This window comes from Salmo salar, chromosome ssa11 (genome assembly GCF_905237065.1).
Source record: "Salmo salar chromosome ssa11, Ssal_v3.1, whole genome shotgun sequence".
Taxonomy (NCBI): Eukaryota; Metazoa; Chordata; class Actinopteri; order Salmoniformes; family Salmonidae; genus Salmo; species Salmo salar.
In genome coordinates this window covers 80,334,691-80,352,440 of record NC_059452.1, presented here as the reverse complement: position 1 = coordinate 80,352,440, position 17,750 = coordinate 80,334,691, and the positions used below count along the sequence as shown (strand labels likewise).

Sequence of the window (17,750 nt, the reverse complement as noted above, 5' to 3'; positions counted from 1 at the left end):
GACTGATAAGGCAACCTAAATGCACAAATCCATTATCACTGCTTTTAAATGTCAGATACTCTTCTTGTAAGTCCCTCAAGCTTTGGGCTTCTGCTCAAGCTTAGCCTAGTTTGCATAATGTGGTGATAATTCTGTTCATGTATGTCAAATATGGATCCCATCAGGCTAAGTCAATGGGTGTAACAGAGGTGAAGCTTTACACAACAGAGCTGTAGCAATAAGACCATGCTGCATCCTCCCAGACATAGCCTGCACGACACACAGGAGCATGACAACTCTAGCTAATGAATGCACCTCATAATACAAATATAACAACAACAGGGTGGGGAATGCAGGCAGGAATTTAATGACATATTTTTGAGACAGCGCTGGAGTTACAGACAGTGAATGGAGATTGTGACTTCAAGAGGTTGGCTTTTGGCTTTGGTGGTGGTGGAGCTTACGCATAGACATGCTATGGGTGTCAGTCTGCCAAACGCCCTCGGGCAAACCCAGAAATGATGCACCCCCTGACAGTTGCACATGCTAATCCCCCGGGCTTTATCTCCTAAACCACCTGTAAGAACAAAAGCTGATCTTATAGAGCTGGGGAAAATAGCTCCACCTTAGTGTGTGAGTGGTTACTAAGATATGGACCCTGGGCTTAAACACCTTCCTCTGCAACGGGATCCTGGACATCCTGACAAGCCGCCCCCAGATGTTGAGGGTAGGCAACAACACATCCTCCACGCTGACCCTCAGCAAGGAGGCCCCTCAGGGGTACGTGCTTAGTCGCCTCCAGTACTCCCTGTTCACCCATGACTCCAACACCATCATTAAGTTTGTTGATGATGCGATGGTGGTAGGCCTGATCACAGATGATGATGAGACAGCCTACCGGGAGGAGGTCAGAGACCTGGCTGTGTGGTGCCAGGACAACAACCTCTCCCTCTACGTCAGCAAGACAAAGGAGCTGATCATGGACTACAGGAAATGGAGGGCCGAGCACGCCCCATTTACATTGACAGGGTTGTAGTGGAGCGGGTTGAGGGCTTCAAGTTCCTTGGTGTCCACATCACTAAGGACCTATCATGGTCCCCTCAGGACGCTGAAAAGATTTGGCATGGGCCCTCAGATCCTCAAAAAGTTCAACAGCTGCACCATTGAGAGCATCTTGATTGGCTGCATCACTGCTTGGTATTGCAACTGCTTGGCATCTAACCGCAAGGCACTACAGAGGGTAGTGCATATGGCCCAGTACATCACTGGGTCCAAGCTCCCTGCCATCCAGGACCTTTATACCATCCGGTGTCAGAGGAAGGCCCTAAACATTGTCAGACTCCAGCCACCCAAGCCATGGGCTGTTCTCTCTGCTACCGCACGGCAAGTGGTACCCGGAGTGCCAAGTCTGGGACCAAAAGGCTCCTGAACAGCTTCTACCCCCAAGCCAAAAAACTGCTGAACAGTTCATCAAACGGCTACCATGACTATTTGCATTGATACCCTGACATTCTTACACTGGCTTTAAGCACACTCACTGGACTCTACCCACACACTCACACATACTACACTGACACTCCAACACACACACATAAACACACAAACACACTACATATGCTCAAACACAACAAAACACACACTCATGCATATTGACGCCACCCACACATACTCACACATAGACACACATTCACACTCACTGCTGCTACTGTTTATTATCTATCCTGATTGTCTAGTCACTTTTACCCCTACCTACATGTACATAGTACCTCAATTACCTCAACTACCTCGTACCCCTGCACATTGACTCCATACCGGTATTCCTTGTATAAAGCCACATTATTGTTATTTTATTGTGTTACTATTTCCTTGCGTTGTTGGAAAAGGGCTTGTTAGTAAACATTTCACGGTAAAGTCTACTACACCTGTTGTATTTAGTGTGTGTAAAAAATAACATTTAATTTGTGTAAGCTAGCCCTCGAAACCCCTTATGTCCCTGACAGGTTTTTACTGTTCATGCCAACTTCTAACCGCCAGCCAGCCCTCTGTGATGGAATATGAATGGGATCAGGGCCTGCCTGTTGCCATGGTGTTCACTTATTTACTCCACTGGCTTCAAATAAACCTTCTTTGACCTTAGAAATATGGTGGGATATCAAATGCTATCATTACTGTATGTATAATCTCTCGTGGACAGACTACGTAAACATATCGAGCATCTGACCAAATTACATGAGATTTTAGAGGGTTAACTGATTACTGTATGTAGTGTAACATTTGTCGAACTGGTGTGTACCAGTAGCTCAAGTGAAGACAAACAAAAAAGATGTCCGCCGGATGGAGGACAGGCAGAAAACCTGGTTGTTGCAAGTTGCAACATCTTCCTGTGCTGGCCCTAATGAGCAAAGGACCATGGGGCTTCAGTAGGGCTTTTGATATCTGCCATAGCTGTTTGTGAGCAGCAGCTGGTCCGGTGTTGGGTGAATTTGCCCCTAAATGCTGATCTTGGGCAAGTCTGGCATTTTCCACACTAATGGCTAAGGTTATGATTGGGGGAGGGGAAGCTGGTCCTAGATCTGCAACTAGGGGAAACTTCCCCCAGGAGCCTGTTGGTCCCCTAACTAGAACATGTAGAATACCTCGATGACATCACACAAAACAAAGTCAAAGGCGGGATTCAAGCAGGTTGGAGAGATCCCTAGGCAGTGCTACACTGAACTTTAGTTGATTATAGGAATAATAAAGATCTACATTAGGGTCTGAAATTATTGCCAACCTTGATAAAGATGAGCAAAAATGACTGTATAAAATAAATAATTCAAATACTGAGCTACAGTGCCTTGCAAAAGTATTCATCCCCCTTGGTGTTTTACGTATTTTGTTGCATTACAACCTGTAATTTAAATGGCTTTTTGGGGGATTTCATGTAATGGACATACACAAAATAGTCCAAATTGGTGAAGTGAAATGAAAAAAAATACTTGTTTAAAAAAATTCTAAAAAAGACTAAATGGAAAAGTGATGCATGCATATGTTTTCACCCCCTTTTGCTATGAAGCCCCTAAATAAGATCTGGTGCAACCAATAACCTTCAGAAGTCACATAATTAGTTAAATAAAGTTCACCTGTGTGCAATCTAAGTGTCACATGATCTGTCACATGATCTCAGTATATATACACCTGTTCTGAAAGGCCCCAGAGTCTGAAACACAACTAAGCAAGGGGTACCACCCAGCAAGTGACACCATGAAGACCAAGGAGCTCTCCAAACAGGTCAGGGACAAAGTTGTGGAGAAGTACAGATTAGGGTTGGGTTATAAAAAAATATATCAGAAACTTTGAACATCACACGGAGCACCATTAAATCCATTGTTAAAAAATTGAAAGAATATGGCACCACAACAAACCTGCCAAGAGTAGGCTGCCCACCAAAACTCACGGACCAGGCAAGGAGGGCATTAATCAGAGAGGCAACAAAGAGACCAAAGATAACCCTGAAGGAGCTGCAAAGCTCCACAGCGGAGATTGGAGTATCTGTCCATTGGACCACTTTAAGCCGTACACTCCACAGAGCTGGGCTTTACGGAAGAGTGGCCAGAAAAAAGCCGTTGCTTGAAGAAAAAAAGAAGCAAACATGTTTGATGTTTGCCAAAAAGCATGTGGGAGACTCCCCAAACATATGGAAGAAGGTACTCTGGTCAGATGAGACTAAAATGTATATTTTTGGCCATCAAGGAAAACGTTATGTCTGGCGCAAACTCAACACCTCTCTTTAGCCCGAGAATATCATCCCCACAGTGAAGCATGGTGGTGGCAGCATCATGATGTGGGGATGTTTTTCATCGGCAGGGACTGGGAAACTGGTCAGAATTGAAGGAAGGATAGATGGTGCTAAATACAGGGAAATTCTTGAGGGGAACCTGTTTCAGTCTTCCAGAGATTTGAGACTGGGACCGAGGTTCACCTTCCAGCAGGACAATGACCCTAAGCATACTGCTAAAGCAACACCTGAGTGGTTTAAGTGGAAACATTTAAAGGTCTTGGAATGGCCTAGTCAAAGCCCAGACCTCAAACCAATTGAGAATCTGTGGTGTGACTTAAATATTGCTGTACACCAGCAGAACCCATCCAACTTGAAGGAGCTGGAGCATGTTTGCCTTGAAGAATGGGCAAAAATCCCAGTGGCTAGATGTGCCAAGCTTATAGAGACATACTCCAAGAGACTTGCAGCTGTAATTGCTGCAAAAGGTGTCTGTACAAAGTATTGACTTTCGGGGGGTGAATAGTTATGAACGGTCAGTTTTCTAGTTTTTTTTGTCTTATTTCACCCCAAAAGATATTTTGCATCTTCAAAGTGGTAGGCATGTTGTGTAAATCAAATGATGCAACTCCCCCCCAAAAAATCTAATTTATTTCCAGGTTGTAAGGCCACAAAATAGGAAAAATGCCAAGGGGGTGAATACTTTCGCAAGCCACTACATATTGTCTGCTCCAAAAAATGGGGAAATATATATTATTTTACACTAATACAATTGCTCAAATAAAAAGATTTTGTTTAACAATTAATACTTTTTTTCTCAAAAGTAAATATTATTGATACCCCTGTTTTCAATACCTTTCAGTACCTCACTTTACGAGGATAACAGCACTGAGACGTTTTCTAAAATGTTTTCTAAGTTGGGGAACACATTGAGAGGGATCTTAGACCAATCCTCCATGCAGAATCCTTCCAGATCCTTGATATCCTTCGTCTGCGCTTATGGACTGCACTCTTCAATTCAAACCACAGGTTTTCAATGGGTTTCAATTCTGGAGACTGAGATGGCATTGCAAAATGTTTATTTTTTTGGCCAATTAACCATTTCTTTGTCAAATTAAATTGTATTGGTCACATACACATATTTAGCAGATGCTATTGCGGGTGAAGCGAAATGCTTGTGTTCCTAGCTCCAACAGTGCAGTAGTATCTAACAATTTACAACAATACGCAAATCTGAAAGTAAAAGAATGGAATAAATAAATAAATAATTGTGGATCTTCATGTGTGCTTGGGGTTATTGTGTTGCTGGAAGATCCACTTGTGTCCAAGTTTCAGCCTCCTAACAGAGGAAACCAGGTTTTTGGCTAACATGTCCTGGTACGTGGTAGAGTTCAGGATGCTGTTGACCTTAACAAGGGCCCCAGGACCAGTAGAAGCAAAATATCCCCATAACATCAAAGATCCACCACAATATTGTACAGTAGGTATGGGGTTATTTTCTGCTTATGAGTTCTCATTTCAACGCCAAACCCACCACTGGCGTGCGTGGCCAAAGAGCTCTATTTTCATGTCATCTGACCAAAGCACCAGTTCCAATCCAAGTCCAAGCTCTGTATTGGATTACATGGAAATTGAGCTTTTTGGCCACACACACCAGTGGAAAAAGGCTAAGTGTAGTTATCCTCGCAAGGTGAGGTATTGAAATCATGACTTCTCAAACCCCAAACCCCGCCCTGTTCTGTTTCGTAATGCGTTCCCGGAAATCTCGCGATGGTACACCTCTGGGTTTAGAAACTCTGTAATACTACTCACCAAAAAACACCATGACGTCATATCATGCGCCGACGCACGAGTCCTGCGTTTATAATCACACGTGTTTCAAAATGTCTGCAGTCTGTGTTGTTGTGTGCTGAACAGTCCATTTATTTTTGAGCACCAATCGTATTTTTTTTTATTATTCTGACTAGTTCAAAGCGTTGAACAAATTATAAAAAGTGCTGCTACTAATCACAATGGCTCAAAGAAAGAAGAAGCTAACTAAGAAAAAGAGACAGACTGGCCACCGGGAGCCTGACGAGTCGGATGGTGGAGATTTCGAAGTTGCTGTTAAAATTAAGGACGATGATTCTGTAAGACCCATTCGTTTTTCTGTTATTGTATATAGATAAACTATTTGCTGTAGTCATTTTAGCAAACCTATGTAAATCTACTTGCTATGAATTTACTTACCTAGTTGCTAACCCGTAGCTAGCTAACTAGGCAACTAACGTTAGCGATGGATGTCAACTTGTGTGCAGGGTTTGGCTTTGAGTTCGGCCTAGAATTGATTTATCGCCAATTACATTAACCACATTATTAAAGCTAGAAACTTAATTGAAAAAATAAAAAAGCGTTCTCCCCACCCCTGTTTTGCTAAAAAGTCAAGGAATGAGTCTGGAGAAATGTAATCACTCAAAATCGTGTACATGTCTATGGATGCAAGGATAGATCATCCATAATATCACCGTTTTAAGGCTATACAGCGTTTGTTTACGTTTTTTACGATAATTGGCTTAAAACAAGATTACATTTGGGGTTCTGAATAGGGTATGACAGTTAAAGTAACTTAATGAGGCGTTTTAAAGTTATATTCTGCAAGAATAAATGGGTATAGGAGCGCGAAGTGTACCCGGGTCTCTGGCGTAAAAGGCAAATTCTCTACGCATCACGCCAACACACTTGGTGGATATTGTAATGTGACTAATATCTAGCCCGCTCCGAACGGGAACGCACGTCCACATTCTTTTAAGTCCTTTCACATTTCCGGCAGTGCGTTCCGATGGCCTGACTGCGCCATCCGACCCCTGCCACCAATGTAGCGAGCGGGAAAGCAAACCCGGTCTCTGGCGTAAAAGGCTAAAATCCTGCGCAGTGCGCCAATAGGGTTAACCCACTTGGTCGGAATGTTAACTAGGCGCATATAGCGAGGATCGCTACAAAGTGCCAAATGTATATAGCAACTACGGATTCTAGCTTTTAAAGTCAAGCTAGATTTGAATTTGAGTGGGAAATTGAGTTTAACAATCTCAAAAATGACAATGTCAAGGTATTTCATGCAATTAATGTGTTTTTCAGCCTGGAAGAAAGTTACCCCGGTTCCCTGGTGCTTCGTCAGAGTGTCTGTCTGACGTTGAACCAGACACCCGGGAGCTGGTCAGAGCTCAGAACAAGAAGAAAAAGAAGTCTGGGGGCTTCCAGTCCATGGGTGAGAAATTTGAGTAGGCTTATCTGAAGTCCGTCTTTGTAAGAACTCTTACAGATGTTATACAACAAGGGTGTCAAACTCATTCCATGGAGGGCCTTGGTTTTTCATTTCAATTAAGACCTAGGCAACCAGGTGAGAGGAGTTTCTTACTAATTAGTGACCTTAATCCCCGAGTTAATTGACGCACCCCCATCAAAATCTGCCAGTTTAAGCAAGAGATATTAGTCCCAATACACTGCATTCGTCTATGGCAGCCTTCCGCATCTGCGGTGGAAGGTGGCCTAGCCACAGCTGTGCTTGTCAGACCATGAGACAACACAAAAATCGGTCTTCTCACGAAAATGGCTGTACCGTAGTATGACTGCTCTGTGGAAAGATGACGCTCTCGCGAACACGATGGTGGTCTCTGTTTTGTTCTACGACCCCCACAAGTTACTCATCTGAAGCTACATTTTGCCTACTTAAAAAAAACGAGGTTAAATAGGTGTATTTTTTTTTTTAAACGCAGTACCAGTCAAAAGTTTGGACACACCTACTCATTCCAGGATTCTTATTTTTACTATTTTCTACATTGTAGAATAATAGTGAAGACATCAAAACTATGAAATAACACATATGGAATCATGCAGTGACCAAAAAAAGTGTTACAAATATATTTGAGATTCTTCAATGTAGCCACCCTTTGCCTTGATGACAGCTTTGCCCACTCTTGGCATTCTCTCAACCAGCTTTGTGGAATTTCTTTCCTTAATGCATTTGAGCCAATCAGTTTTGTTGTGACAAGGTAGGGGTGGTATACAGAAGATGGCCTCATTTGGTAGAAGACCAAGTCCATATTATGGCAAGAAAGGATCAAATGAGCAAATAGAACCGTCAAGCGCTATGATGAAACTGGCTCTCATGAGGACCGCCACAGGAAAGGAAGACCCAGAGTTACCTTTGCTGCAGAGGATAAGTTCATTAGATTTACCAGCCTCAGAATTTGCAGCCCAAGGAAATGCTTCAGAGTTCAAGTCATAGACACATCTCAACATCAACCATTTAGAGGAGATTGCATGAATCGGTCTTCATGGTTGAATTGCTACAAAGAAACCACTACTAAAGGACACCAATAAGAAGAAGAGACTTGCCTGGGCCAAGAAACATGAGCAATGAACATTTAGACCGGTGGAAATCTGTCCTTTTGGTCTGATGAGTCCAAATTTGAGATTTTTGGTTCCAACACAGTGTCTTTGTGACGCAGAGTAGGCGAACGGATGATCTCTGCATGTGTGGTTCCCACTGTGAAGCATGGAGGAGGAGGTGTGATGGTGTGGGGGTGCTTTGCTGGTGACCGTGTTGGTGATTTATTTAGAATTCAAGGCACACTTAACCAGCATGGCTACCACAGCATTCTGCAGCAATACACCATCCCATCTGGTTTGAGCTTAGTGGGACTATCATTTGTTTTTCAACAGGACAATGACCCAACACGCCTCCAGGCTGTGTAAGGGATATTTGACCAAGAAGGAGAGCAATGTACTGCTGCGTCAGATGACCTGACCTCCACAGTCACCCGACCTCAACCCAATTGAGATGGTTTGGGATAAGTTGACCGCAGAGTGAAGGAAAAGCAGCCAACAAGTGAACAGCATATGTGGGAACTCCTTCAAGACTGTTGGAAAAGCATTCCAGGTGAAGCTGGTTCAGAGAATGCCATGAGTGTGCAAGGCTGTCATCAAGGCAAAGGGTGGCTACTTTGAAGAATAAAACATTTGGATTTGTTTAACAACACTTTTTTGCTTACCACATGATTCCATATGTGTTATTTCATTGTTTTGATGTCTTCACTATTATTCTACAATGTAGGAAATAGTAAAAAGAAAAACCCTTGAATGACTAGGTGTCCGAACTTTTGACTGGTACTGTATATACTTCCTGAGCTTTCTTATATCTCCTAGATATAGGACACACATCAAAACCTTATTCCTTATGATACATTTTTTCACTATGTTTTTTGCCATTTATGAACGTTGTTATTCAATGCGTTTCCTAGGGATTTTTTACTAAAGGCCAAATTTGTATAATTTAGCAACAAAAAAATTCATATTTATTTTGCTACTTAGAGGTCCTACAATTCACAATCAAATAGCTAAATGATCCATGGTATGACCCCCCCAACGTCTTAGACTCTAGAGAATTAATTAATCAACTACAAGGGAGGAGCGAAAACCCGCAGACACTCAGAGCTCCGTGGAACGAGTTTGACGTGTTATACAGCAATGTGTCCTGAGTATGTCGTAACATCCATCTTTTGTTAATTGCAGGTCTCAGTTACCCCGTTTTTAAAGGAGTCATGAAGAAGGGCTACAAAGTCCCTACTCCAATCCAGAGGAAGGTATGCCAGTACCCTTGGATCTTTTCACTTTCACTAATATATCAGGTCGATTGTTTACGATACCTCTCTCCCTCTCAGACTATCCCAGTGATTCTAGATGGCAAGGACATGGTTGCCATGGCAAGGACAGGCAGCGGGAAGACTGCTGCGTTCTTGGTGCCCATGTTTGAGAAGCTGAAGGTTCCCCAGGCCCAGACGGGGGCCAGGGCTCTAATTCTGACCCCCACCAGAGAGTTGGCACTGCAAACCATGAAGTTCACCAAAGAGGTCAGGATATAAGACCACTTTAGGGATAGTATCTTGTACCACTTCAGGGATGGTATGTTGTATTGGTCAGTAAGAGCAAATAGTAACTATATTCCCTTTATTTTGTTTCAGTTGGGAAAATTCACCGGCCTTAAGACCGCTTTGATCCTTGGTGGAGACAGGTATTAAGTACATCTTCAGTCTTGTTGTGTTGAAATGTGTTATTGTCCTTATAAGCATCAACTGAACATTGAACAAGGCCACCGTACCAGACGGAATACCAGGGGGCATTCTCAAAGCATGTGCAGACCAGCTGGAAATTGTGTTCAGACATTTTCAATATATCCTTGTCCCAGTCTGTAATCCCAACATGTTTCAAGCTGACCACCATTGTCCCTGTTCCCCAATAGCTCCAAGGTACCTTGCCTAAGTGACTATCGCCTTGTAGCACACATCTTGAATTAGGAAGTGGTTTAAAGGCTGGACATGACACCATCTTCTCAGACACCCTAGACCCACTCCAATTTGCATATCGCCCCAACATATCCACACATGACGCAATCTCAATTACACTTCACACTTTTCTCTCCCACCTGAACAAGAGGGAAAGTAACTATGTGAGAATGCTGTTCATAGACTACAGCTCAGTGTTCAACACCATAGTCTCCTCCAAGCTAGGGACCCTGGGACGAAACCTCCGCAACTGGATTCTGGTCTTCCTGACGGGCCGGCCCCAGGTGGTGAGGGTAGGCAACAACGCCTCATCACGCTGACCCTAAACACGGCTTTGCTCCCTGCCATCCAGGACCTCGATATCAGGCGGTGTCAGAGGAAGGCCTGAAAAATTGCCAAAGACTTCAGCCCCCCAAGCCATAGACTGTTCACTCTGCTACTGTCCGGCAAACAGTACCGGAGCATCCGCTCTCAGACCAATAGGCTCCGAGACAGTTTCAGTTTACAGTTGACAGTTTACCCCCAAGCCATAAGACTGTTAAATAGCCAGACTGCTAAATAGTCAATTAATGGTGCCTAAATTATCTGCACTGACCCTCACACACACTAGACTATATCTACAAACAATATATGCACACACACACACTCTTACTCATTATTTGCTGCTATTACTCTGTTCTTTATTTTACTTGTATTATTATCTATCCTGATGTCTAGTCACTTTACCCTGCCTTCATGTACATATCTACCTCAAATACCTTATTATTATCTATCCTGATGCCATACAAATCAAATACCTTATTATTATCTATCCTGATGCCTAGTCACTTTACCCTGCCTTCATGTACATATCTACCTCAAATACCTTATTATTATCTATCCTGATGCCTAGTCACTTTACCCTGCCTTCATGTACAGATCTACCTCAAATACCTCTTACCCCTACACATTGATCTGGTACTTCCTGTATATAGCTCCGTTGTCTATTTAATTTTATTCCTCTTGTGTTACCATTTTATTTTTAAACTCTGCATTGTTGGAAAGGGCTCATAAGCAAGTATTTCACGGTGAGGTCTACACCAGTTGTATTCGGCGCATGTGAGAAATAAAATGTGAGATGAACCTCTTGTTTGTTTTTCAGAATGGATGATCAGTTTGCTGCGCTTCATGAGAACCCGGATATGTATGTACACATGGCCTTCACAATGTACTGCTGTAATTTGCCATAATGCAATTTCAATCTATAAAAAGGATATGTTTTGTTCCCTGCTGTAGATTTGAGTTATGTCTTCTGCCTTCAGAATTATCGGTACCCCAGGTCGTCTGATGCACGTTGTCATGGAGATGAACCTGAAGCTACAGAGCGTGGAGTACGTTGTGTTTGACGAGGCGGACAGGCTGTTTGAGATGGGCTTTGCTGACCAGCTCCAGGAGATCATCCGGAGGCTCCCAGACAACAGACAGACTCTGCTGTTCTCTGCTACCCTGCCCAAACTACTGGTGGAGTTTGCTAGAGCCGGTAAGCCCACCCACAACCTCTGCCTTCTTCTGCAGCCTTTTCATAATGAGTTGTGTGCGAGGCGAGATCAGTAGTGCTCTGATAGGGGTGTGTTTTGTGCAGGGTTGACGGAGCCAGTGCTGATTCGTCTGGACGTAGACTCCAAGCTGAGTGAGCTGCTGAAGGTAAAAAGCTAAAGGACTCGCTAAAACACACGTTCAAAATAATGTGCGCCCGGTTTGAATCCGACATGTGAAACCTGTGATTGATTAATTTCTGTCATATAAAAGTAGCATAACATTGCGTTTTCTCCTCCCCCAGCTGTCGTTCTTCCACCTGAGGATGGATGACAAGCCGGCTCTGCTGCTCCACCTGCTGAGGAACGTGGCGAAGCCCCAGGAGCAGACGGTGGTATTTGTTGCCACCAAACACCATGTCGAGTACCTCAAAGAGGTGAGACCCCAGTGAATAAAAGGGTAAACTAATGGAATACGGTTTGGTTGTCCTCAGCCTTGTGCTTTTAAACACGTTTTGACTCTAACTCTGTGTGTTACCCTATGCTTAGCTGCTGTCCTCTGAGGGCGTGGAGTGTGCCTACATCTACAGTGCCCTGGACCAGACTGCCAGGAAGATCAACATTGGTAAATTTGTCCACCGCAAGGCCATGGTGTTGATTGTTACAGACGTGGCTGCTCGCGGTATAGACATCCCCCTGCTGGACAACGTCATCAACTACAACTTCCCCTCCAAGGCCAAGCTCTTCCTGCACAGAGTCGGTGGGTAACGCAAACAGTTGACTATTAATTGTGGTCAACATGATGTTTTAGGTCATCTTGACTTGTCATTTTATATAGGTGGGACAGAAAGGCCAGTGACAACCATCTGAATCAATGAAATATAGTGTCTTCCTCACCATTGACTGTCGGCTCATCTCTGCCTTTTCAACCCCAGGTCGAGTTGCTCGCGCAGGCCGCTGTGGAGCAGCCTATAGCCTTGTGTGTACAGATGAGATACCTTTTGTCTATGACCTCCATCTCTTCCTGGGGAGACCCCTTCAGCTGGCTACACCTGACCATCAACAAGGTACCAGCACTGGACATAAACATGTCATACACAGTGTGAGGGAATGGAACCATTGCTAACCCCTCCAGTTGTCTTGTCACGCTGGTTTTCTGTCATGGACACTCAATTCTCTTGCTTACTCTCACATATATTTCTCTCTGTCCTTTCCTCTCACTTCCTCTATCACTCTCTATCTCCTGCGTAATTTCCCTCTCTCCCTCCCTCCAGAGTCGGACGGTGTGTTTGGTCGTGTTCCCCAGAGCATCCTGGATGATGAGGAGTCCCAGCTGATCACGGCCCATGAGAACTCTCATGACCTGCAGAACCTGCGCCGCATAGCGGACAACGCCTACAAGCAGTACATCAAGTCCCGGCCCATGCCCTCACCAGAATCCTTTAAACGGGTCAAGAACACGGAGCTCCCCAGCATGGCTGTCCACCCACTGTTAGGTCAGTAGGATGACTGACCTGTGAACAGAATGGTCTTTCCAGTGCGCTGCAGATGGTCCATAAAGTTGTGATATTAATAAATGAAGTTTCTGTCTCAGTGGCTCCTCATCAGATTTAGGGTTCTCATGAAAATCCCACACAGACGGCTTCCTTAAAGTTGCTACGATATTAACCCACATTTCCCTTCAGGGTCAGGCTTGGAGAAAATGGAACTGGAGCGCCTTCAAATGGTGGACTGCATTAAGGGCTACAAGGCTAGAGCTGTGAGTTGGGATTGAAAATGCATATCAGAAACTATCCTCTGTAATGAATGAATAACCGTTAGTAATACTGTATTAAACAACCATGGCACTATTTCTCCAGACCATCTTTGAGATCAACTCGAACAGCAAGACCAATGCCAGCGTGGTGATGCGAGCCAAGCGTTCCAGGGACATGCGGCTGGTGGATATGTTCACACAGAAGAAGGAGGTTCTGGCTGCAGAGGGCAGGTATCACGTTCCTGTCACTCCCCTGCCCTCCACTCACCACACAGCAGACCAGGAGGACAGTGAAGAGGAGGACTTTCAGGTTAGCACTACGGAGTATCCATCTAGCGTGTCCGTGTTCCATTGCTAATCAACAGTGGCGCGTAGCACCACCACAGACAAAGTAGTATCATATGACTAGACCGGATGTCTCCCATGCTGTACTTCTGTAATTTGTCCACCAGGGTGTGTTCTCTGAGGTGGTGGGGGGGAAGAGGAGGAAGCCACAGGGGGATGGCGATACGGAGAGGCCAGACAGGAAGAAGACCAAACAGACTGGCCGCGATGAGGAGAACTACATCCCCTACAGACCCAAGGACTTCAACTCTGAGAGAGGGTATGGGAAAAGCTGACTACACAGTCCACTCCACTTTACCAGCTTTAAACACAAGACCAAAATAGTCATTCTGTGAGTGTAGGCTTATAGTACAACAGAGCCATAGTGATGTGACTCAGTGTTTGCTGTTTGCAGACTGAGCCTGGGAACAGAGGGCACAACGTTTGAGCAGCAGGCTTCTACTGCTGTACTGGACCTGATGGGAGACGAAGGAGACAGACTCAACCAGCACAAACACATGATGAAGTGGTAAGAGGGAACACCGCTGCGTGCGCACACACACACACACACACACACACACACACACACACACACACACACACACACACACCCCTATCGATCTCACTTGACGTCTCCATCTCTCTGCAGGGATCGCAAGAGGAAGCGCTTCGTCAAAGAAACGGGAAAGGAGGCAGACCAGAAGAAGAAGAAGAGGACGGAGAGCGGACAGATGATCAACAACAAGAACAAGAAGAACTTGTATCTTTGTCATCTCAGGCTGAACTTTACTGATGAAAGCTGTTAATAAGGTCTCAGAGGGGAATACCAACACCCTCAGCTTGTTGGGCATAAGTCCTCCCTCTTAATTGTACCACTGCAATGTTATTAGCATGTTCCATCTCCTTGACCCTGTGTGTCTTAGCTATGAGGAGTGGAAGAAGAAGTACAAGGTGGACGACGGAGGGGGTGGAGATTCGGATGGAGAGACCGGAGGTGGAGGCAGAGGAAGGAGGGGTGGAGGAGGAGGTAGGAGTGCAATTCATCAGAGGGCTGTAGCTAGAGTTTGGATCATTTGTGTCTGATGAGTGACTGTCTCTTAAGTTAAGCTGACATTCTCCAAGCTCCAGTCTATGGGCTCTACTACCTAAGATCTATTCCAAAACACTCAGCAATATCCAGTTTGATATATTTTGGCCATGTTACTTGCAATCATGTTAAAATAATGATGAACAATTGAAATGTTGCCTAGGCCCTTCTCTTCCCTAACCCTGTCTCACTCCCTCTCTCTCTCTTCCAGGCCGAGGCAGGCCTGGCCGGGGCCGAGGTGGCCCATCCAGGGGCCCCAACTCCCAGCCCCTGGGGCCCCCTGGCCAGCAGAGGGATGGTGGCTCCCGGGGCCCGCGCTCGGAGCTGAAGAGCCGGGACCAGATCCTGAAGCAGCGCAGGAAGACAGAGAAACAGAGGTTCCTGCAGAGTGGAGGCTTGAAGAAGCTCCGGGGCAAGGGCAAGCAGCGCCTCAACGACCAGAAGAAGTCTGGCTTTGGCCGTGGTGTCCACAAGAAGGGCAAGATGAAGAAGAGACTGTGAGGGAGGGGGCGAGGAGTAGATGAGGTGTGGAGGCTGTAGTGAGATAAGGAAGGATTGGCAGAGAGGTGAAAACGGGTGGAGGCTTCTTTTTTTTTACCTCCATTAGAGGGTTATGGAGAAACTCCAATGGTGGATCTCAATAGCCTAAAGTTGCTTTCCTCTCATGACTCTTCTCCATTTGTACTGGTCGGTCAGTGCAAATGTAGGAAGTGATAGAAGCAGAGGAAGCCATTTCAGACTTGAGATGCACCCTAACCCAAAGGGTTCTTGCAGAGCTCCGTGTGTGACACCGCAGTGTGGTGCCAAGATAAGATCCCCATCCGTGTCCACGTATTTTATGTGCCTCAAGCCTTAATGCAGAGATTGTGCATGACGGGGCTGGAGCAAGTGAAACCTGTATTTTACAGATATATTTGCTTCATAACCTATCCAGATGGCTTGCTCTCTTAATATGATATTTGTATTTGTTTATGTATATTAATTCAGAGCGAATACAAATGTGATTATTATCATATGTGACTGTGTCATTCTTTCATTAGAAAGTCCAAGGAGGAACGGCAAAACCCATGACGGTAGATAATACAAAGCTGCCCAGTGAGTCGAACGTTGTCGACCACATTGTGCAAGAATAACCTTCTGCCATTCTTCACCACAAGGGGGCGGTAAAGCCTAGAGAGAAGTCTGCCAGCGAAACCACGGGTCACTACCAACATGTTGTCATTTCAGAGAGCTGTATTCATTTGACCCAGCTGACAGCAGAGCAACCGGAGGGTGTTGAGAGATTTGACTCCGGGCCAAGAGTGTGGTGGAGATTGAGGTTCATTAGAATAGGGAGATTTAAGGGAACGTTTCTGTCAGCAGAGAGCCACAAAACCAAAGTCTCGCGCCTCTAAATTGCCTCCCATCTCTCAGCAATAAGATAACTGTATTATTCTACATACTAAACAGGACATATTTGGGAAAGATCTTTGTAACAGAAGGAAAAGTAATGTACATGATCAAAACAGGGTTTTGGCTCAGATTTTCAATAGCCTTGTGAAGTTGTTTAAAATGTTAACATTTCATTAATGTTAAATATTTATAGAGTAATGTTAAACTAAAGATATGTGTGAATATAATACTTTGACTACATATTTGTAACAAAAAAAATCCCTTTTTATGAACTCTTAACTATACAAAAATGAATTAATTTTATAAATTTAACATACTAAAACCTACATTGGATAAATAAGTATGTTTTTGACAAATTTAAGTGTTTATCAATCTGTTGTTATAGCCACCACTGAACTTTGCATTCATCATCATATACAGTGCCTTTGGAAAGTATTCAGAACCCTTGACTTTTTCCACATTTTGTTATGTTACAGCCTTATTCTAAAATTGATTAAATAAAGCATGTTCCTCAGCAATCTACACACAATACCCCATAATGACAAAGCGAAAACAAGTTTTTAGACATTTTTGCAAATGTATTAAAAATGAACAGAAATACCTTATTTACTTAAGCATTCAGACCCTTTGCTGTAAGACTCGAAATTGAGCTCAGATGCATCCTGTTTCCATTGATCATCTTTGATATGTTTCTTCAACTAGATTGGAGTCCACCTGTGGTTAATTCAATTGATTGGACATGATTTGGAAAGGCACACACCTGTCTATATAAGGTCCAACAGTTGACTGCATGTCAGAGCAAAAACCAGGCCATGAGGTCAACGGAATTGTCTGTAGAGCTACGAGACGGGATTGTGTCGAGGCACAGATCTGGGGAAGGGTACCAAAACATTTCTGCAGCATTGAAGGTCTCAAAGAACACAGTGGCCTCCATCATTCTTAAATAGAAGTTTGGAACCACCAAGACTCTTCCTAGAGCTGGCCGCCCGGCCGAACTGAGCAATCCGGCGAGAAGGGCCTTTGTCAGGGAGGTAACCAAGAACCCAATGGTCACTCTGGCTGAGCTCTGGAGTTCCTCTGTGGAGATGGGAGAATCTTCCAAAAGGACAACCATCTCTGCAGCACTCCACCAATCAGGCCTTTATGGTAGAGTGGCCAGACGGAAGCCACTCCTCAGTAGAAGCACATGACAGCCCGCTTGGAGTTTTCTAAAAGGCACCTAAAGACTCTCAGACCATGAGAAACAAGATTCCCTGGTCTGATGAAACCAAGATTTAACTATTTGGCCTGAATGCCAAGCGTCACATCTGGAAGAAACCTGGTAACATCCCAATGGTGAAGCATGGTGGTGGCAACATCATGCTGTGGGGATGTTTTTCAGCGACAGGGACTGGGAGACTAGTCAATATCGAGGCAAAGATGAACGGAGGAAAGTACTGCGAACCTTGATGAAAACCTGCTCCAGAGCACTCAGGAGCTCAGACTGGGGCGAAGGTTCACCTTCCAACAGGACAACGACCCTAAGCACAAAGCTAAGGCAATGCAGGGGTGGCTTCGGGACAAGTCTGAATGTCCGTGAGTGGCCCAGCCAGAGCCCGGACTTGAACCCGATTGAACATCT

The 17,750-nt window shown here is 44.6% G+C and overlaps 1 protein-coding gene across 1 annotated transcript; it reads left to right on the top strand.

Moving 5' to 3' along the window:
* Nucleotides 1–5,623: 5,623 nt before the first annotated feature.
* On the top strand, nucleotides 5,624–15,752 carry ddx54 (DEAD (Asp-Glu-Ala-Asp) box polypeptide 54). The gene is given in 19 exon segments (NM_001165357.1): nucleotides 5,624–5,865; nucleotides 6,851–6,980; nucleotides 9,287–9,357; nucleotides 9,436–9,624; nucleotides 9,736–9,785; nucleotides 11,198–11,239; nucleotides 11,358–11,575; nucleotides 11,678–11,739; nucleotides 11,876–12,007; nucleotides 12,120–12,330; nucleotides 12,506–12,637; nucleotides 12,845–13,066; nucleotides 13,256–13,329; nucleotides 13,430–13,636; nucleotides 13,779–13,930; nucleotides 14,066–14,179; nucleotides 14,300–14,410; nucleotides 14,574–14,677; nucleotides 14,949–15,752. Coding segments are annotated over 19 exon segments (2,628 nt in total). The 5' UTR covers nucleotides 5,624–5,748; the 3' UTR covers nucleotides 15,239–15,752.
* The last annotated feature ends 1,998 nt before the right edge of the window (nucleotides 15,753–17,750 follow it).